This window comes from Archocentrus centrarchus, chromosome 8 (assembly GCF_007364275.1).
Source record: "Archocentrus centrarchus isolate MPI-CPG fArcCen1 chromosome 8, fArcCen1, whole genome shotgun sequence".
NCBI lineage: Eukaryota > Metazoa > Chordata > Actinopteri > Cichliformes > Cichlidae > Archocentrus > Archocentrus centrarchus.
Window position 1 is genome coordinate 27,391,832 of NC_044353.1, and position 23,074 is coordinate 27,414,905.

Consider the following 23,074-nt stretch of genomic DNA (forward strand, 5'->3'; position numbering starts at 1 on the left):
CATCATAAACACACGAGACTGAAAATAGATTTTTTAAAAAGTTAAATCAAATGGTACAGAAAAGTAGTATGTCCAGGACGCCTTCGACCTCAACCCAGGAGATCCAAATGGACATGTTCGACCATCATCCACACACACAGGTAAGACCAAGAAACGGGAACGGGATAAAGCATAAATATTATGGGAAAATTATGTTTTTTTTAAAAAAAAAATCCGCCTAGGTTATTTTGAATTTATAGTAAATAGGCTGCTGATGAACAATAAAGCTGCTGCACTTCTGAAGATTAACAGGTTGTTCGTCAATTAAGTCGCTCAATTTGCCTTCGGGGGTCTGAAATGCTCGTGCACGCCCGCACTGATGAATTTAGTCAAATGCAGGATTTTAAGAAGAAATGAAATGGATGAAATGTTCTAGTCTTTTTTTTCTCACTACGGATTCTGATTTACAGCTGCATCCTTGTTCTGTGTTTAGTCGGTTAATCCTGGCTGCTGTTAACAAGTCTGTGCTGTGTAACCATGATGTAACGCTTGTTTTTATGCCGTCCGACCAGTGGGTTCTCATGAAAACCACGCCTTTGTTTAATTGATGTCTAATTATCGAGTAACGTGTTGATCTGACCAGCTTGGGAAAAAAGTTGAATCTGATTCTTGCCATAAATCACAGAGAGAGGTAAGTTTTTGGTAGGAGGAGCTGCTTTCTGTTGACATTTCACCCCCATTTTGTAACACCCCTTCCTCCTTCACAATAACTTGACTAAATGATTTTTCCTTCATTTATAATTTTATCACTCATCTCCCCACAGTGTCACCCTTTTTTTACAGCCATAAATACACAGTGGCTCTTAGGAAGTGAGATGATGTTGGGGGCATGTTTAGTCATAAATGGGTGGAAAAAAAGGGAATATCTAGAGCAAACACACCCACGCCGGGTGCAGTCATTGTCTCTCTAAAGAAGGGAAAGAAAAAAAAACAGAACACCTCACGATCACAGACAAACCATGCGAAGTCCTGCTCTCTCTCCTCTTTACTCCCACTTCTCCCCCTCAGCTCTCCATCCGCTTTGAATGTGCCACTATGCCCGTCCTGCTCTCGCCTTCTCACCTCATGCGAGATGCCTGTTTTTAGAAATCAGATTTTTATCTGCTGAGAGGCTGTGGTGAGAAGCAGATGGACACAGTCCTTGTGCCAGGCAGCAGAGATTAGATGTAAAGTTCATGATGACCTGCAGCGGGTTATGCTGTCATATGCATTTGTAATTCTGCTGGAGAGAGACAAGAAAGAAAACCGCACACTTTTAATATCCTGCAGGAGATGGTCAAAGTTTTCTAACCAGCCAGCTCTTTAACACAGAAGAAGAAATGAACCGTGGGCTGAGAAATGATCCAGATTCAGGGACTGAGGGCAGCATAGATTAAAGATTGTACCTGCTGACCGCTGTCAGATTGCTGATCAGTGTGACTCTCTGAGCAGAACATTGTATCAAGGGATCTGTCTGAAAGAGTGAAATACGTTCATGATACCTTTCAACATCTCCCTGCCTTCCTGCTCACACAAACAGCTCCCTCCTTAATTACATACTTAATCTGGGAGGATGTTTACCAGCAGGAAGCTCCCTATCCCACTTCCTCTGGCATTTCTCTGCCCTTTAGTGACAGGAATCAGCCCCATCGTGGCTCCAGTCCTGGAGATCCTGCTAAAAACATGCAAGCTAGCACACGTATCCACCTGCTCTCACACACGTCATGTTAATCACACATTTAGCAGCCTTGATACAATTTACTACCTTAATTGTTGAGATATCTGGTGGCACAGCAGCTTCTCGAGCGTGACAATCATTGGGACTAAGCTGTCTAACAGGTTGTAACCAAATGCACAGAATCACCTATTTGAAAATGAAAAGAGAGGTGAGTTATAAAAATATTGCTTTTGCAAGGCTACTTTCAGACCTAACATCCTTTTACGCTGCTGTCGAAAATCTGGGAGTTTTCATTGTGGCTTTTGAAATAATTTGCTGTTTGTTTACATCCTGCTGATTGCCGATCATGTCACATCATCACCAATTACTGTAAACCTGTTACCATTAAATAGCTGCATCTCAATAAGAGCTGTATATGATGTGGTCAAAACCCATCAGCCTGTCTGTACATGTGAGCACTTGTGATCTATGCAGTCAGTAGAGAGTATTGTTTTAAAACAATAGTGAGGTGCCCTTATTAAGACAGACGAGTCCATCACTTACTGGTTCAGATATTATTGATTTTTGGAAGACAAAACTCAGCAACTTGACTTTCTATAAAAAAGAGGAAGTTGGAAAAAGAAAGAAACCGAGGAAATAATTTTATATTTAAATCACTAACTTTGCTTTATTGTTAGCGTCAGATAAACATGCTGATATGCACTATATTGCCAAAAGTATTCACTTACTCATCTCATTTAATTCAGCTGTTCCAATCACTTCCATGGCCGCAGGTTTATGAAACCAAGCAGCGAGGCATGCGGACTGCTTTTACAAACATTTGTCTCAGGAGCGCGGTGAATTCCAGCGTGGTACCGTGATAGGATGTCACCTGTGCAAAAAGACCAGTTGTGAAATTTCCTCACTACTAAATTTTCCGCAACTGTTAGTGGTATGTGCATAGTGCACAGAGGTCTGAGCAACTTTCTGCAGAGTGAGCAAATACTTTTGGCAGTGTAGTGTATTTGCACGCAGAATAAGGACCATGGATTTTGTCTCCCATCAGTTACATTAGAAATTACAAAAGAACATTAGGAAGTGGCCTTTTAATAGTCAATAGGAAAAGGAGGAATTTACCTTGTTTCAATGGACATTGGTTGCCACAATGTAATTTTTCCTACTGTTTGAATATCAAAACAAAATTGCCTGTTAACATTTTATGATAATGCACAGATAATCAAGATGATGACACGGGAGCACATGCACCACATGAACAATTTTCATCTGCAGTCATTTCTATTTTGCAGCATGGCCCTGTTTCAGGACACTTCCCCACTTACATGCCTATGGAATGCATAAGGTAGAGAGCACACCTACCTGCCCTTTAAAGCCAGGAGAGCAGCAGTAGCAACACACCAGCACAGAGCAGATTAAGTCAGATACAGCATGAAAAGTGTAACCTGGGGTGGAGGTGAGTTGCAAAGCAATTTGCAGAAGATGCACAGCAACTATGGGTGGGGTAAAGAAGCTTAAACACTGCTCATTATTACACAGAAAGTTCCTTTGTGTTTTTACTATATGGGATTTGCCGGTTAGATGCTCTGAGAGTAACAGCTGAGCAATCAGGTGATGTGAGCAGCACTGAGATAAAATGAGATGGCGAGCTGAGCACACCCCTACAGTGCACTTAAGGGCAGGTAAAGGGAGAAGGTGTGGCAGAGCAGGAACAAGTCCCAAGCAGGCATCAATGAAAATATTTATAAAGTCAGATATAGCATAAAAGGGATGTGCTGGTGCGGAGGTGGGTTGCAAAGTGGCCTGCAGAGGCACAGCAACTGTAGGCAGAGTAAATCAGCCTGAATAGCACATCATATATGCCTTTTACTGATCTGGGCTGACAATGGGATCAGCTGATCAGCCCAAAATATAGACATTTTGTGAATGTTCTTATAAGTTAAATATCCAAACACAAATCAAACTGTGTTTAACATTTTGGGTGAGAGAATATTTTCATGAGTGCACACAGCACATCTTCAGAGAAGTCATGATTTTTGGGTTCTTTCAGTCAGTGTAGGTGGACAGATCTGCCAACAGTGATGTCATCCTCTATTTTTAAATCTGAGCAGCACAAAGTACAGTTGCATGTCCACATCATTGACAGTGTATCATCACTTCATATTCAATTTCAATATTAAAACCCACTAACTACATTAGCAGAAAATTGTAACACAGTAATTTGCTGTGGAGCATCCTGTGGTGTACTCATCCTATCCCATCAAAAACACCAAATCAAGCATACAACAGAAGGCTCGGTAGATAATTTTTTTGCGCTGCTGGAGGCTTGGGATTGATTGAAATGGATTCCTGGGCTGCATTTTTTTTTGGAAAGGACTGTGTAACAGATGTGTTCCCTTTTATTTGTTAACACTGGAAACCTCTCGGCCGCAGCGTGCTTTTTTGTTCGCACCAGTTGGCGCTGGTGTAACAGGTCATGTTTGTTTAAAGGCAAGCGTGACAGCATCATTCATCCAAGGGCCTCAGTTTGCCCTGTTGAACATAATGTGACAGTGATAGCGAAACACTGAGTAGAGGACACTCACTGTTGGCTGGTAGTTAATCTGTCTCTGGAGCCCTCCTACTGTACCAGTCCAAGAGCAGCCATTATACGCTGACATTTGGGAGGTTTTGAGGCAGTTGTTCACTGTTTACATTGCTGAGTGTGTGTGTGTGTGTGTGTGTGTGTGTGTGTGTGTGTGTGTCTAGAAGATCTGGGGGGCTGATTGGAAACAGTAGCAGATAAAAGGAATTGTTTCTCGTAGGATGAATGAGAAACAATTACAAACAGAGGGTTTACCGGAGTGTCACTGTGAAGAGGATGTGTGAGGGTTTCATGCTGAATACTGACCTATTGCTTATCAGTATGAGAAGCTCCCAGTAGCCCAGCTGTTTTGACTTTTAATGTACTTTTTTAATTGTCAGCCATGAAGTTCTCTTTATGTCGGGAGCATGGCGGGGAACATTTATGATAAACACATTTTTTGTTTTTATTTTCACAGTTCTTTTATTTTCATTTGACCAGATGTGTGCTTAATTTTTTCTTAACACAACCATTATTATAATAAATAATTCTATCACATAAAATAAAAATTCCTAGCTAGTGGTATCACTAGAAAATACTATTGGAATCCATATCAGGTTTTTTTTTTTGGGGGGGGGGGGGGGGGGGGGGGGGGGGCTCTTGTGGGTCCACATAAGGGCAAAAAAGGGAAATGTTAGTCTGTGTTACTCACGTCATAGAAAAATACGTCATAGTTCCTTCAGGATGTTCGAGGTAACCAAGAGTGTGTCGCCATAAAAAGTGTTATTTTGCAAAAAAAATGCAAGAAAAAAAGGAACACAGAAAATAACAGTAAAAAATGCTACAAACAGAACCTCTAGTGGAGGCATGTTGCAGCTGTGGTAAAGTAAACCTGAAAGAGAGACGTTTTTTCTGCTGTGTGATAGCTGACATTAACAGAGCCTCATTTTCACTAGAAACTAAAACGAGCGTTTGGAAGCGGCTATTTTCGAGCGAGTTTCCTGTCGGGTTGGGTTTGTAAACTAACCAGAAAGAAACAGAAAAGAATGAAATACACATTTAGTGTGTTTTCCTGAGTTTGCTCAGGAATCGCATCGTGTGCGGATCTGCGTAAACAAGATGAAACATGCACCAGTGCCGTCCTTTAAAGTAAAAATACCGTGGCTGTTCCTGCATAAACACACTGAAAACTAGGGAACATCCAGATCTGAGCAGGAGACCTTTTGATCTGTAGTCAAATGCTCAACCACTCAGCTGTACCACCAGTGATCCCCTAGCAGCAGGAGCGTGCCTGCCTAAGGTGTGTATTAATGTGCTCTGTATGTGGCAGCACGGCGTTTCTGTGTATCAATCGACCTTGTGTATTTCCTTATCAGCAGTTTGTTTTTCATGCTGAAAGAAGAGCATAGCCGGCTTCCTGATTGCCAGCAAATGTGATTAGGTGCTACTGCGTTACCATGACAATGGGTGGGCAGGGTGTGCGGCCTCTGCGCAACCCGGACAGGACATTTGCCAGGGGTCTACCAATCAGATTACAAGGTCCCAGTTTGCATCAGAACATGAAAAATGACAAGTAATGAAGGCAGTTCATGAACACGCAGCATTTTCTCTGCCCGACTTCCTCCGCGGTCTGGGACTTGGGCCGTTTTATCTCTGGCTCAATCTGATTGCCTGATCATATTCAGAAGCTTTTACAAGAGCTGCGCCAAATGTTAATGGCTGTCATGCTCCTCGGAAACGAGGTTTTGCAAGAAATATGTCAAGATAATTATTGTAGAGGAACATAATTAAACTTTTTCTGTTTTTCTCTCTCCTTCCAAATCCTCTTTCAGGGAAAGTACGCCAAGAGGAAGAGCCGATTTAAGCGCTCAGATGGAAGCACCTCATCTGACACCACCTCAAACAGCTTTGTCCGACAGGTAACATTTCACTCTTAATCCTTCCCTCAGACTTAATGAGGGCACCAGACTTGGCCTCGTCTTATTTAATGAAGAACAAGTTTAACGGAGTCAAGTGAGGACTTGTGGTACCTTTGCATTTCAAGAGTTATTACTGAAGTTTTTTAACAGGAAGTATTTGTTTTTCTTTTTTTAGTCAGACAAAACTATCTGAATATGCGAATACCCCCCCCCCCCCCCCCCAAAAAAAAACAACAACAAATTTTTGTAGAAAGAATTCAGCTTATTTGTAGTTCATCACTTACAACATGTCTGATCATTTATTTGCAAACATACACAGGATTGATCCATTTGACACCCACAAAGTTTTACTTTAAAAATGTGAGCACAAACCTAGAAAACTTTTTTTTTTTTCTGAAACATAAGTTGCCCAGTAATAACAAAGGTTTAGACTTACTGCATCACAAATCAGTTTTGGTTTCTAAATGTTTAATGCAGATGTAGCCTAGCTGTTTATATATATATATATATATATATATATATATATATATATATATATATATATATATATATATATATATATATTTTTTTTTTTTTTTTTTTACATTACTTGCATCATTGGTGGAATTAACAGTAATATTTCCGAAGATTAACCTTGCTTCAATAAAAATGTAGTTTTTATCACATAAATATAAATTTAAGTGTATTGGTTATACACAGGAGGCCTAAAGAACAAACATAATGTTTAATTTAAAAAACTGCTGTGGCAGCTCAAGCAAGTGTGAAATGTATCTTACTGCAGAGTTAAAAGTAGGTTATTTATTTATGTTTGCAATTTATAAGTCACTTAAAAAAAAAATCCTTTCTCTCTTTACCTGTGCGTGTCACAGGCAGTGCACACACTGCACAAGTAAACATTTATGATATGATAACATCACAGTAAAACCTCTGTGGCTGCAGCTGCGCGCACACACAGCATTATTCATGCAGAGTTTGAGCTGAGAGACATCTGCAGAGATTCCTCCAGGTCCAGTTGTGAATTCCAATCCCCCAGGTTCATCCCAGCCTCATCCCACACCAGTGCCCTCTGACCTGACCCCTCTTACCCTATTGATGTATGTATGTGGATTTCTCTGTCAATTATTGCATGTAGTGAACAAGTTACAGCTTTTAACTTGTCTAGCTGCAGATATTCATTTTTCCTGCAAGGAATGGCTGAAGAAACCTTCCTTCCTCAGCTCTGCACCTTTTTTCTCCTTAGGGGGTTGAGGAAGTTGGTTCGGGTATCACACGCTCATGACCCACGCAGCAGTCCTTGTCTGGCCGTGACATTTCTCAAAGACACACTGCGTCGCAGCTAAACGAGACCCCCTTTTCCATCTGACCTCTTCATTTGTGAGAGGAAATGATGTGCCCCAAGCTGAATGACATTTACCTGTTCAGTACTGGTGTTTCTTTGGGGGGAAAAAAAATCTCACTGCCATGTGGTGAACACAGGAAGCTCAACTCCTGTGGTTTCTAAAGGTTGCCTGTACATATCCTGCTTCCCACTGCCTTCTTCTTCATTAACTTTTGCCTCTTTTCCACTAGTAGCTACTCAGCTTGACATGACTCAATTTTTAGGGTTTTCCATTAGATGGTAGTACCTGGTACCAGGTACTTTTTAAGTACTTACTCAACCTGGGTTCCAAGCAAGGTGAGTCAAGCTGAAAATGTGACAACAACAGGCTGCTGTTTTTGAAACGGCTACACACTAAACACAGATGTTTTTGTGCTTGGTGTCGTTTGTTTTTGTGTCTCATACAAATGACGTCAGAGGACTTTCGGGCTGCCTTGCTATAACGACCCCACCCACGTTAAGGGAGATTGTAATGGCAAACGACCAGAACCGAGTCGAGTCGTAGGTGCCAAGTAGGTGCTAGTGGAAAAGAGGCTTTTGTGACTGGACTACAGTTAGGCAGTGTTCATAATCACCTATGCTGGATAAAGAGCACATTAGCTGTAGTAAGGATGATTTAATGCTTCATGAGATAAATATGATGTCCATGTTTTATGCTACTGCACATCAAATCCACTCATCAGAGTTGGCAGAGGGATTTTAAAAAGTCAAAATGTTGCACATAATGTAGGAACTGATTTAGCACCTCAACTGTTAAGTGTATGGAGTGTTTTCACACATGCACCTTATTTCTGAAATCATGGTGACATATATATATATTTTAAAAGGTATTAATTGCAGGAAAAGAAGCATGCAGGCGTTATATAGGTTTTCGTACATATAGCCCTTATTAGCTGAACAACTGAAAGCAGAGCCCTGTATAGGCTTTACAGTCTCACACACACCTACGCAAGTGCACGCGCATTCATCTCTCACACGTGTGCACATGCACACACACACACACACACACACACACACACACATACACACACACAAAAAACGATAGAGCCGGCTGGTACGCTCGGCCTGGTTTCCATGGCAACCGGGCTACTGAATCTCCCCGTGTGCAGGCACAGTGGGATGGAGAGACGAAGGAGAGCATGTTTATATGGGTTTGTGTTTGCTCGTGAATGTGTGTGTACGTGTGGGTGCAGCCTACGTGTTTGTGTAGTGTCAAGTTCAACAAAAACACACTCTGTCTTCAGGTGTGTGAATACAGGCAGGGACTGTCTGCTGCTCCTGTTGCTGCTGCTGCTGCTGCTGCTGTATGAAGTCGGGATTATTGAATTTGTTCCAGTAGTATTTGTGATGATGTCAGGGAAAAAAAACAAACAAACAACTTTTTACTTAGGTATTCATGTTCACTTTTTTCGAGCAATCGTGTCATTAACAACCCCCAAACAGATGCAGTCATCAAATCAGATGCAGTCATGATACAACATCAAATCAGAGGGTTTGTTATAATGAGCACATAATAGCTAATAAGGATGTGCTTCCTGAAGAGGCTCCGTCAGACAATGTGAAAGCAAGGCTGAACTTTCTATTCCTCTTCAACCCTGAGCGTCTAGATCTATGGAGAACAAATCTAATGGTCTGTTGCTGTCCTCATCACCAGAAATGAGAGCCCAACCAGTACTTGCTTCTTAAGGCTGATTTTGATGCCTATTTAAGTTTTTAAAAGAAAGAAAGAAAGAAAGATCAGTTCAGTGAGGATGACATAGTCAGGAGGAAATACTTGGCAGCATGGCTCTGTTGTGGGACCTCCCCACCTCTCCACACTCCTAAGTGTAAAGCATAATTTACAATACTGGGTTGAGTCCCCACTGCAGTGGACAGTGTTGTTGTTTGCATTTAATACTTGTGCGCCAATGTGTCTGCATTGCCCACCACTGCGAGTAAAACAGAGCTGTTCCTGTTGGACTTGGAGCTAATAAATCTTGAACAGCAGTCGCTTTACTGAGCAGGAAGGACAGAGTTGTCAGAGCTCTGAAAATGAGAAAGGAACGCTGAACACTAGCAGAATACCAGCTATTGCATTACTATAGTGAGCAAGCAGTTACAGCCTTTTACATTTTGTTTCACTGAGTTTCCATCCTTGTGCTTGTCTGTATACTGCATTAACACTGGATATGCTACCAAACAAACCAATCACAGCGAAAAGCAGCAGCAAACCGATGCACACAACAGAGTGGGCATAAAACACAAAAGATTTTTTTTATTATACCGGACACAGTGTGAAAGTTGAAGGTGGAGGTGGGTTGCAGATGCACAGCAACTGTGCAAAAAGATAAAACCACTTAAACAGTGTGGCCTTTAAGAGTAGATGTGTAGAACAATATCGACTGATGTGGGTCAGCCTTGCTCAACTACGAGGGTGGGCTGAAAAGTTCATAGGCTGACCACGATGTAATTGTCGACCTTGACCATGTGTTCTGTGTTTCAACATAGTCTCCGATGTGGTCCACACACTTCTTCCATCGGTGTTGCAGCGCTTGGATTCTCGTGATATAGAAACTCTTATCCTGACCCTCAAAAAAGTCCTCAACAGCAGCGATGACCTTATCATCGGTGCAATACTGCTTCCCTGCCAAGTGTTTTTTCATGTTGGGGAACAGAAAATAGTCAGATGGTCCCAAATCAGGAGAATATGAAGGGCGATCAACCAGCTCAAACCCACAGTTGTGCAGAGCAGCCTTTGCAACCACAGACTTGTGTGCAGGAGCATTGTCCTGGTGAAACAGGAGCCCCCTTTGTTAGTTCTCCAGGTTGTTTTCACTTGATTGCCTTTCACAGCTGCACAATGCCCTTTGCATCCCAGAAGACCTTTCCTGCCAATGACTCCACCTTGGCCTTCTTTGGTGGGGGAGAAGACAGGTGTTTCCACTGCACGGACTGCCATTTGATCTCTGACTCAACGTGGTGAACCCAACATTCATCTTGGGTGAAGAAACATTCAATAAAATCGGCTGGATTTGCTTCAAAAAGTGCCAAGTTCGCCTGCGATGTGACCAGCCTGGCGCGCTTTTAATCAGGCGTCAAAAGTCACCCACCGAGCAGAAACCTTTGACAAGCCAAGTTTGTTATGCAGAATGTTCTCAACTCATTCACGGGACATGCCTACAGCCTTAGCTATCTGATTAACAGTTAACCGTCTGTCATCCATCACCGTGTCGTGAACACGGTCAGTGTTTTCTTGGGTGGTGGTTGTGGCAGGCCGTCTGGACCTTGGGTCCCTACCCTTCTTGAATTCAGCTGCTCACTTTTGCACAGTTGATAAAGCTGGAGCATCATCCCCTAATGTGGCAAACATCCCAGCATTAGTGTCCTTGGGGCCTAACCCCATTTTCTACAGATATTTGATAACTCCATGGTGCCAAATTTTGGTCCGTTTTCACAAAATGTCTCCAGTAGTACTTTTCCAAGTCCTCAATTCTGTATCCAACGTGGGTTTATCTGGAAAGAAAACATGCCGTTGGCATCAGTAAAGTTGAATTTAAGGCATGCCAAATTTAATTACTGTATGATAACTCCTTCTTAGTCAGCCTATGAACTTTTCAGCCCACCCTCATATCTCTATGTTTAATGCTATTAATACACCAGCAAATAGCTTATATAGATAATAAATTCAAGTTATACTGAAAAAGAGAAAATGGTGGTGGTCACTAGTACTTAAGATATTGCTTGAATTCACGCCAGTGTTTCGTCAGCCTTGATGCTACTCTGCTACATTTGCTGCAGACAGTGCCTAGACTACAGTTGAGCTGGAGCCACGTTGCTGAACAAACTATGTGGTGGTATCATGGCTTAAATGATATCAAGCATATTCTCTTACATTGTGTTCTCTGAAAACATGCTTTCATACCAAGGCCTATCAGAGGACACAGATAAATCTCTCTCTCTACAATCATGTGAAAAATAAAGTTTTCACAGGAGTTCTGTGAAAAACTAAGTGCACCCTTATTGCTTCCATAGAAATTAAGAGGATAGATAGCAGCCAGGTGATTTGAATCAAATGCACGTTATTACCACCTCTACCAAAGCATAAGTTTTGGCAGTTTTCTGTTCTGGAGCATTCTGGTGTGTATTAAAACAATGCCCCAATCGTTCCAAGGAGGACATCCCTGCAAATTCACTCGAAGGTCACACCATGCAATGCTTAAAGAAACTGCAAAATACCCAAGAGCTGCATCTCTCTACAGGCCTCAGTTAGCATGTTTAATGATAAAGTTCATGACGTGACAATTAGAAAAAGACTGAACAAGTATGGCCGGTTTAGAAGGGTTGCCAGGAGAAAGTCTCTTCTCTCTAAAAACAACATGGCACCACAGCTTAGGTTTGCAGAGTTGCATCTGAATAAACAAGACTCCTGGAACAATGTCCTTTGGACAGACAAGACCCAAGTAGAACTGTTTGGCCATAATGCACAGCACATAATTGGCAAAAAAACAAACACAGCATATTAGGACAAATGCCTCATACCAACTGTCAAGCACAGTGGTGTTTTGCAGCCACAGGACCTGGGCACTTTGCAGTCATTAAGTCACCCACAAACTCCTCTGTATACCAAAGTATCCTAGAGTCAAATGTGAGGCCATCTGTCCGACAGCTAAAGCTTAGCCCAAACTAAGATAAGATAAGATAAGGTTTGTTTGTCACATGCACAGTTATACACAGTACAATGCACAGTGAAATGTAGTTTGCACCTGCATCCAATAATAAGTAGCATGAATATATAAATAAGAAGAATAAAAATAAGTAACTTGGTAATGCAACAAGATAATGATTCCAAGCACAGCAGAGAAATTTTCATCAGAGTGGCTATAAAAGAAAAGAATCAAGGTGCTGCAGTGGCCCAGCCAAAGTCCAGAGCTCGACCCAATTGAAATGCTGTGGAGAGCTGTGCATAAACGAATGCCTGCAAACCTCAATGAACTAAAGCGAGGTAAAGCAACACTGTAAAGAAGAGTGGGCCTAAATTCCTCTACAGTGATGTGAGAGACTGATAAAGTCATATGGAAAATGATTACTTCCAGTTATTACATCAAGCTATGTTTAGTTTTTCACAGGACTGCAAGGAGTCCTGTGAACCCTTTCTTTTTCACATTGCAAGATGTGACCTTTATCTTGATGGAATAGTGTTGCAAGTTCAATATTAAACATGCGGGGTGCCATTATTTACACTCCACAGAAGCATTCTCTAGATTTATAGAGAGTGATAATCATTTTGTGTTGAATACAGCACAGCATTACTTCTAACTGAGCAGCAAAAATATGTGCACCGTTCTCTGACACATTTTAAAAGGTTAACCTGATCATGACACCTATATTCCTGTGGCACTTTGCATCATGAGACCTGAAATTTGCACTGATGAAAACAAAATGTGCAAATTCATCCACAATTTGGATTTCTTAAAAACTATATTTGGAAAAGAATCAGTTTTAAAAGTAGAACAAGTCAAACCTGCATGTGGTATTGCATTTAACACAGATTAGTTCCTGACATCAGAATACCAAAACCCATTAATTTCCCCATAGACATATATGAAAGACATCGAGGGTTTAGATCCTGGAGGGATGCAAGCAGTCCTCCTGTCAGCTCTGACATATGAATCCCAGCAGTGAGCCCCCTTTGCTGCTGTGTTTAGCTGCTCGAGGAGCCAGCTGGTATATGGGTTAGCAGCTCTCTGTTTTTTTCACCTTCCCCCAGCTGACTCTGTTGTCACCAGCTACAAACACAAGTGAGGAAGGGCTGATAGGGCCTATAACCATAAAGAAGCCCATGTCATTGTGTCAGAGGTTGCCCTCTAGTGGATAAAATTGTTTTGTTTTTTTTACCCCCTACCTCCACCACCACCTCCACTACACCTCCAACTACAACTATCTGCCTCTCCACCAGCCTCCTTTTTAGCCTTTTTAACAGTTGTTTTAAATGCAGATGGAAAAACAGTCTACATTTAAAACAGATGTTTAAAATGTAGACGGTGCATTCATGGGTATATGAGCGGTAACTATTCAACAGATACTTCAAAGGCTCGAGTTGTCAAGCGCCAGTTGCTTCAAAGTGTCACAGCCCAGATTGCTGCTCTTCATGTCCTCAATTTGGTACTACAGAACTGAACCACTGACTGCCCCTCTTTTTTTTAAATTTACCTCCTCTCATATCCACATTAATCCCTAGTCTGATACCCCTTTTTCTGAGAGAGAGACAAAGCGACAGAGAGATAGAGAGAGGTTTGGGAAGAATGAGATTGGGACAGAGGCCAGGGTGACTGAAGCAAAAAAGAGAGAGGGGAGGGGGTTTCCCTGGGCACTGCCCCAGTCCTCTCCCACGTCAGTTGGGGCATTGAATGGCTGACGGCTGCATACCAAGCCTCCTTCTGGGTCTCAGTGTGTTCACGTCCCTGTTTCTGCCCAGCCAGTGCTAAATATATTTCCCCAGTTTGCAAATGTAGCACAAGTCCTGCAACCTGACCCCCCAGCCAGTTCCAGTTCCCTTCCTCTACACAAGGTTCACGTTCCTTTGGGTTGTGGAGGTGGGGGGGTGGGCGTGTGTGTGCGCGCGTGTGTGTGTGAGTGTGTGTTAAAGGGTTGGAGGTTAAGAGATCGCTCACTTAGTTTCAGGCATACGACACTCTTTTCTGGCTTTCTCCCCTGTCACACACACACACACACACACACCACACGCACATCCACTCACAAACACGCGCATACGCTCATGCACTTGTTAAACTAATGAGCAGACACTCGTACTAGGTCCCACGATATACACGTAACTCTGTCGGCGGACTCTGGCATTGCCCCCTTGGTTTGCCGTGGTGTGGTGAGTGTGGCAAACGAGGTATGGAGAGGACTGAGAGGATTCAAAGGCCTGTAATGGTAAGAAGGATCTGGATTAATCTACAAGCTGTGCACTTTCTGCTGTGTCTCACTCAAAGCATGGAGTCCAAGTGTGTGTGTGAGTTTCCTTTCCTAGTGTGAGTGTATATGGACTGACTTCAGAAGAGTTCAGGAGAGGCTTTGAGATATGACTGGAGAATATAATTTTGTGTCATGTCCTGATAGCGTTATTACCTCCCGTTCTGCGGCTTTCTTTGCTCCCCCTCTTCTACCTCTACGACTGTGTGATTCCATTTTGGGCCGGGCCACAGCTGCTGGAAAGTCGCTGTGTTTTTAATTAGACATCCAGTCCTACCGGTTGTGTCTGCGGCTATGCGTCCTGCCTCTCGGGCCATCCCTGCATTGTGGCCATTTCAGGGGGTTTCTTTTACTGCTGTCCCTTAATTTCAGAGAGGCCTGGGTTGAATTTTGGATCAGTGGTGCTGGGACTCCAGAATATGTTAAGAGAACAATGACTTCATATCTTCATTGTTGTATTGGTTGTATTGGTTATGTTTGTAGCTAGTTTGAGTAAGAATTGAGCTAAACTTCAGGCGACTCTTTTTGCAGTGGCTTGGTTTCTAACTCACAAATATTTTTACAGTTAATCTGTTTATTTAAAAAAATGCATATTTAAATTTTTCCATTTTCTGGAACATTTCCGCAGATTTATGATTTTATCTGTCTTAAGTGTATTAACCCGTATGTATTAGAAGGTGGAATTAATAAATATTTGCCATTTCTGCAGGACAAAAGATTTAAACCTCAAATAATCAGCACTGTGAACTTTCTGTTAATTGAGAATTGATTAAAGGTCAAATGATACATTATATATATTGTGCTCTTGTTTTAGCAAAATTTATTTTGTGCAGATTAAATTAAATGAGCAGTGCACGTGGACATGAATGTGGTGCACACATCATCAGTTAGATTAATTTATATGCATACTATATGCAATTTATGTGCATATCAGCTGCTTGTATTGTGCTGTATTTAATTACAAAATGAGAAGTATATAAAATAAAATATATATATAAAATAATATATATCATATATATATATTTTTTTAAACCTAAAAGTACGTTTGTATTATGTATATTTTGTAATTATTTTGAGATATCTCAGAATTTACTTGTGAAAGTGTCATCTTTTGTACTTTGCGTAAGAATTGCCTTTAATTCCAGTAAATATTTAATGTTACACAAGAACAATGCAAACAGTGCCACGTTTATGAGCAAATCATATTATCAGACTTATAAGACTTTTATTTGAAAAAAAAACAGCTATTGGAGGGAAGTTTTCTTTCTTTCTTTTCCACGTGGGTGCATTAGGATTGTTCAGGGACATCGACCAACATCACGCAACCGTGTTGACTGCTAGTCTATATGCAGACATTTAGTTTAGTCTCATTTGGACCGCCTCTGGGTCAAAAAGAAAACATACACAAACAAGGCAGGAGGTAAACACATTCACACACACAACAAAAAAGTAAATAGATATGTCAACCACTTTATTTATACAGCACATATAAAGACAACAGACACTGACCAAAGTGCTGCACAGCAAGTAAAATGGTCAAAGAAACAATACAAATAATTTAAGAACACTAACAAATAATAATATCAATAATAATGACACACATGTGGGAAAATGACATAGCTGAAAAAGCTACTGAGATGAGGCATATTTTCAGTTGGGATTTGAATACTGTTAGTGAGGTAGATGGCCTCATCTGATGAGGGAGACCATTCCGGAGTTTTGGAGCTGCCACTGGGAATGCCCGGTTCTTCACAGGAAGCCAGTTCAGCGATTTAAGAATGGATGAAATATGATCACGCTTTCCGCGTACCAATCAGGAGCCCAGCAGCAGCGTTTAGAACTGGCTGCTGATGTGTTTTGCTCAGTCTGACATATAGTGAATTGCAATGATCATGTCTAGATGTAATTAAAGCACGAAGAACTTTCTCTAGGTTGTTGAGTAACTTTATTTAAAAGTCTTATTTGGCAAAAGCTGGCTTTAACAGCTGATATAAACAAATTACATCCAAGTGCAGATACAATTTCTTTACAAAATTTTGCAAGTTTGCGCTACGCTACACTGTATCAGAATTTTGGAATCCTTGAATTCCTGATTTATATGGCTCAAAATCGATGACGCAATATGGATATTTTTTGATAAACTTAAACTCCAGTAATCTGGAAGTCCCCAATTTAAATACTATGTGATATTAAACCACATTGCATAAACTTGTTGGGATTTTATTCATCAGAAAATTCATAATTAGGAAACTTGCTGTTAGAGTTCCTCACTTGCTTGTCTGTGGGGATTTCTGGCGAGTTCGGTCCATGACTCATCTTTCTGCTAATTTCCATCCACCGTCCATCTGGTTGCCATGACACTGCTGTGACAGAAGGGGCCAAGGCCATTTACAGTCACTGGCCATTAGCTTCAGCCAGGAAATCTTTAATCTGTGAATAGACAGTTTGTGAGACATATATTTTGTTACTTCACCAGTTATTCCCTCCTACTTGTCCTCACTGAGTTAACCTCACCCTGTGTGTGATATGAATACACAGTGGGTGAAACTGAGGCTTGGACTGTTAAAGCATTCTGGTTGGCTTTCAGATGTCTGAGTTGAGTTGTTTTGTTCTTCTTCTCGCAAGTCTTTAATGACTGTGCCCCCCCCCCCCCCCCCCGAAGCAAATCGGAAAAGAACATTAGGTGTTGTGGCTTTTCCATGTTTTTTTTTTTTAAATGTACACATCTTCTGATTTGATAATTAATATGAGTGCAATTTTATCTGAATAATTACATGGGCTGTGGATTGTAGTATTTGTTAGCTCTCTGAGGGTAATTACCTCTTAGTAATCCGTTGTGAAGTCTGACAACACCTGCTGTGGTGTTCCTGTTGTTTGTGATACTAACAAACGAATACGTCTGACCTCTGCACTGTTGCCTTACATAACAGAAAAACACCGCTGATGATCTGCTGCGTTTTCTGAAGATGTTAAAACATAGGGACAAGCACAGTACCGATGCCAAATGAATAATCTCATTTTGTAAGCTTAATGCATGCTGCAAAAATGTATCTGCTTTACTTGATGCAACTACTCCCTTTTTTCCAATATTGAGAATAACATTAGTTCAGACAAACCGCAAAGTCAAGCTTAGCTGCAAAACTCAGTAGATCAACCTATGTCAGTGCAAGCCCACATCAGCTGATTACTCGGATAATACCCATCTATGCTTCCAGTTGGCGAATCTCACATATGGTGTGCTATATAAAGGGGCCCTATATGTTTTTCCTTTTTTCTGTCTTTAAAGTCCCTGTGGGATGATTTGCTTTGCAGACAGTGGTCCCATGCAATATATACATGCATGCATACATACAGTACAATGTACAAAACCCAATAGTAGATCCAGGTGCACGGCATTGTCCCCGTGAACCACGAGGAAAGGGATTCAAAAATAACAAATGGAACTACATTTGCAGTGCTCTATGATGTCAGTGAGAGTGGCTATCCCTAATATGGTCATCTCCAATATACAGCTCTGGCTGTAAGCACACACACACCTTCACCCATCTGCTTTTCAAACATTTTGTGTATGAGAGCAGCCAATCAGGAGAAAGCTGGCTTAAAGGGAATGGCAGGGAGCTAAAATGGTTTGGTTGGGCTGCATTAAGGCGAAGTCATTAAGATGAATAAGGGTTATTTTTAACTGAATTGTGCAAAGCTACAGTAATAAAAAATTGAAAATGAGCATAAGATGTCCCCTTAATGTGATTTAGCCTGGAATTTCTGCAAGCCGCTTTGTAACCCAACTCCTCCTTTTGATGCTGTGCCAGACTCAATCACAGACATCAGGTCAGTGACGCTGCTGGTCTCTCCTTCAGAGCTTTCCATGTATTCCATGTTCTAGAGCCAATACCACCAAATATAAATTACTGCAGATGGAATTAGCCATGTTCTTTTGACTATAGTGTTCCTTTTTCCTTTTTTTTATTGTGTCATTGTACCATGAGAAACACTGTTAACTCATTTCCTTGCTGCAGGGTGACTCTTTTCAACCCTCATTATTCAGAGCACTTGCTTTGGCCATCCCGCCCTCGCTCCTTATTCTATTAATCCCCTGCGTTCTGTTGCTCTCAATGCTAAGGAGGTGTAAATTCATCACGGTGGCAGCCGCTGTGCAGAAAATGGATAGAAAACTGTGCATTTGTGTGTGTGTGTGTGTGTGTGTGTGTGTGTGGGTGGGGGGTCATTAGTGAACTTTACTTGCCTCTCTTTTCATGTGTTTTCACCCTGTCTGCTCCTTCTGTACTCTGTGATAAAGCAGTTTGGACCCATTAGATGAAAACTTTCAGTTTGGCAGTCTTATTTGTAAAAACACTGATATTATATCGGCAATATTCTTTGAAAAGCTTCCCAAAGACCATAATGTTTTGTTGGATGTAATTATTGATATGTTATACTAAAGCCTATTGACTAGACTGTGGTCTCACAGTGTGAGAAAATACCTCATTGATCACCTGTTGAAACGCTTTTATACAGTTTCCCTGACCCTTATTTCACTTCAGGGTATTTCATTTACTATTGATTCCCATGTCTTCTTTCTATATCTCCTTTGTGATTCAGCTCTCTCTGGCTGCCAGTAATAAGCTGCAGCCATGGTTACTATGACACTGCTGGGGTCTCTACTGGGGCCCTGCCAATAGGAAAGCAGCTCCACCATCAGGTGGCCTGTAGCTATTTTGAACAGGAGCTGTATGTGAAGTGAAGCAAGAAGCTAAATTAGAGACACAACTCATTGACTTCAGAGAGGGAGAGGAGGAGGAGGAGAGAAGGAAGGGAATTGTGGAGATGGAGGAAATTAGTTCATTTGTTAGCTCAGTCTGTCCACACATTCTGATGGGTTTCACAGGAGAAAGGTGTAGAGAGGTTACCAGGTACTTTCTCTTTTTTTTATCCCCTTTTCCACCTTTTTTGATAAAGTACTGAGTTTTGTGTCCTTCTACCCTTCACATTTTAATCTGGTTGTGTATGACATGAGTCAAGTTATTCAAAGAAGCAACACAGAGATAAACACAAGCAAATTCATCATCATCTCTTGTCCCTTCCACTCCCTCTACATTTTCCTACATTATTGACCTGTTTCTGTGACCCTCTTGTTCCCAGGTAGTTCTTGACGTATTTCCAGCTCTTTTTCTCTAAAAACATCCCCGTGGGTTCCTTTTCAGTGTCTTTTTACTTCTCTTATGCAGGGCTTCACATTGGGATGCACCTCTATGGCGTAGAAAATGACTCAGAGTCACTAAGGACGGGCGGCTGTCCTCATTAGATGCAGCGTACCACTCACAGGATCATTCTTCCTGCTTGAGTGGGATGTGGGTGCACCGCTTTGAGTGTTTGAGTTAATGAAACAGGAAGTGGGGATGGTTTGTAAATGCCCGAGGACACAAGGAATCACTGGCCATTGCCTTGGAAACGGAGAGTATTTGGTGTGTTGTTGCGAAGTCACAGAGGGCCTCGGTGTAACAGGTGGCAGAGCTAGAATCAACATGAGTGTGTGTGTGTGTGTGTGTGTGTGTGTGTGTGTGTGTGTGTGTGTGTGTGTGTGTGTGTGTGTGTGTGTGTGTGTGTGTGTGTGTGTGTGTGTGTGTGTGTGTGTGGGGTTTCATTTCAGATCATACAGAGACACATGGATGCTAATCAAAGCAATCATGCATAAATGCACATCCAAACACTGGCCTAACACATGATGCTCACACATGCTCACACATGACCAGCTTATTTCTCTGAATATATATATATAATAACCTACACAAGCTGTTTACTCCTGTTTAATATTTATTTTCTCTTAATTTTAAATGCAAATAAGTTCACATTTTAGCAGCATACAGTTTGTGTCTCCTTCTCTGCATGGATGTTCTGGTAACTTTTCCTTTCAAGTGGCAATAGGGATGTTTTGGGGTGTTTTATTCATTTTGCTATTTTGCTTTACCTTATCATCGTGAGGTAAATGTTGATTGTAGATTGGTTCCCTGTAACCCTCGCTTTCACTGTGCAGTTCTGTTGGCAACAAGAGATGAAATTTCCCAGGCAAATGTAGTCTAAATTTTTCCCACCTAACTATCTCTACGGCTTACAGAGGATGGCCCCCAAAAAAGAGAAAATATCCGGGGAGTGAAAATGCCTTGCTGCTATCAGAGGAGAATGGCCTTACTGCTTTAAGCTGATAGGAAGGTAGCAGTAACTCAAATAACCACTCATTATAACAAAGGTATTCAGAAGAGCATCTCTGAATGCATAATACATCAAACCTTGAAGCAGGTGGGCTACAGCAGCAGAAGACCACACTGGCTGCCACTCCTGTCAGCTAAGAACAGGAAACTGAGGCTACAGTTTAGACGGGCTCACCAAAATTGGGAAACAGAAGATTGTGGAAACCCAGTGTCTGGTCTGATGGGTGCTTATTTCTGTTGTGACATTCAAATAGTAGGGACAGAATTTGGCATAACCAACATGAAAGCATAGATTCATCCTACCTTTTGTCAATGATTCAGATTAGTGGTGGTGTAATGGTGTGGGGAAGATTTTCTTGGCACACTTTAAGCCCCTTAGTACCAACTGTGCTTCACTCAAACATGACAACCTACCTGAGTATTGTTGCTGACCATGTTCATCGCTTTATGACCACAGTGTACCCATCTTGTGATGGCTGCTTCCTACAGGATAACATGCAATATCACAAAGCACAGATAATCTCAAACTTGTGCCTTGAACATGACAACGAGTTTGCTGGTTTGTTTGGCTGCAGCAGTCTTAAGTTTGGAATGGTTGTACTAGACTAGGAAAATGAATTAACTCACATTTTTACTTCTAATGTTTTCTCCACAAAGCAGCCAAGTACTACATACAAAGTTATGACAGTTTTGCTTCTTTCATCTTTTCAATGCGGTGATGATCACATGTCCTGTGTTGTTGGTGGTTGCTAGGGTTTAAGGAAAACAACAGCAGCGCCAACAGTGATGTTTGTACAGCAATGAATTGGGCATATTGTTGTGCAGTGAAAAACATTGCTAGCATGTTCACGAATCCCAAACTGAGGTATCAAAAGGGATTTTTTAAAAAATATTTGTACACATACAGTAACTCTAATATTGGCATCAATTCTGAAATAAATTCCTAACAATAGCCGGCAACAGTCCAAAGATATCTGTTGTACTCACTGTTTGTCTGACCACATGTGCAGGGAATTTTTCATCATCGTTGCATATGCTGTATGTCATCTTTGTGCATTCTCACCTCTATTTTAAAAACCCACACCTAGTGACTCACTTCTTTTGCCTGGAACATTCATCTGTCCGCATTTTTGTCAGTACCTCCTACAAAGCAACAGGCAGCCTGTCAGCTCAAAAAAAAGAAAACAGCAACAAGAGAACAAGTGGGATTGTTACATAAATTGAACACTCAAACACTTCAGAAGTTCAGGCTGCCTCCCTCCCGGCACTGCTCGGCAGTACAGCGGGTCGACTCTGCCGGCTCAGAGGAGGCTCGGGTTTTGATTGTGGCATGGGTGTCTGAATGAGGGGTCAGCAGGAGAGAGTCAAGTTACAGTGCATGAGTGGTGGATGTGTTAGAAACTGTAGCCACTTCATGAGAAATTTATATCCTCGCTGATATTATAAACAGTCCTCGGGCCATTTTTTTTCCCCCTCCACCTCTTTCTGTCGGTGCTTGACACACCCACACACACTGGATCTATTGTGCCTGTGCAAAAAATAAGATTTAACACCTCGGCCGCTCTCGAAGCTGCAGTGGAAATGTCGGCACGCTGTTATGCATCCTTCCAACCTCGAATAACACAGAGTCAGCTTCATGCAATATGAAGGCCACGGTCCCTTTTGTGTTTATTCAGGTTGCACTTCACGGGGCAGTCTTGACGTTATAATCTCGGGATATTAAAAAAAAAAAAGCAGGCTGCAACATTTCTCCCTCATATTGAGGAAGAGGAGAAGGATGCATACCTGGATTTAAGGTATGCTAGTGAATCCAGTGGGGATAAAAGATAGACAAGCAATTCATCAGTTAGACTGCAAAACTCCATGCCTATTTGGTCCATCCGTGCTTTTGGTTATATGAACTCTTGGTGCATTTCAGGGCTCTGCAGACTCCTACACCAGCCGACCGTCGGATTCGGACGTGTCCCTGGAGGAGGACCCTGAGGCTCTGAGGAAGGAGGCCGACAGGCAGGCTCTTGCAACACTTGAGAAAGCAAAGGTCAGAGATCAAGTCTCGCACATCCGTCTCTTATGCTGTGTGCTCATCCTTATTGCGTAATTGTCCCATAATTAAGTGTTTGGACACAGTTAAATCTCTTCAGCTGTGTCAGGCAGCTCTAAAGTGCGGGTTTTAGTGAGCTGCTCTGTGAACACTAATACCTCTTCTCCCATCTTGGCTCCAGACCAAACCAGTGGCATTTGCTGTGCGCACAAATGTTGGTTACAACCCGGGCCCCAATGATGATGTTCCTGTGCAAGGCATGGCCATCTCCTTTGAAGCCAAAGATTTCTTGCACATTAAAGAGGTTTGAACTTCTCAGATAT

The 23,074-nt window shown here is 41.7% G+C and overlaps 1 protein-coding gene across 6 annotated transcripts in view; it reads left to right on the forward strand.

Annotated features, from left to right (window-relative positions):
* Positions 1 to 23,074, forward strand: part of cacnb1 (calcium channel, voltage-dependent, beta 1 subunit) — a 39,999-nt gene continuing 16,925 nt past the window's right edge. For 2 of the 6 annotated variants that reach the window (XM_030736093.1, XM_030736095.1), the window contains exons 1-4: positions 1 to 140; positions 6,086 to 6,172; positions 22,629 to 22,748; positions 22,933 to 23,055. In XM_030736093.1, the coding sequence (XP_030591953.1) occupies positions 51 to 140; positions 6,086 to 6,172; positions 22,629 to 22,748; positions 22,933 to 23,055 (420 nt within the window). In that variant the 5' untranslated portion in view covers positions 1 to 50. Of the gene's footprint in view, positions 141 to 6,085; positions 6,173 to 14,351; positions 14,466 to 22,628; positions 22,749 to 22,932; positions 23,056 to 23,074 lie in introns of those variants that run through there. The other 4 variants (XM_030736091.1, XM_030736092.1, XM_030736096.1 and 1 more) reach the window with 3 other exon arrangements.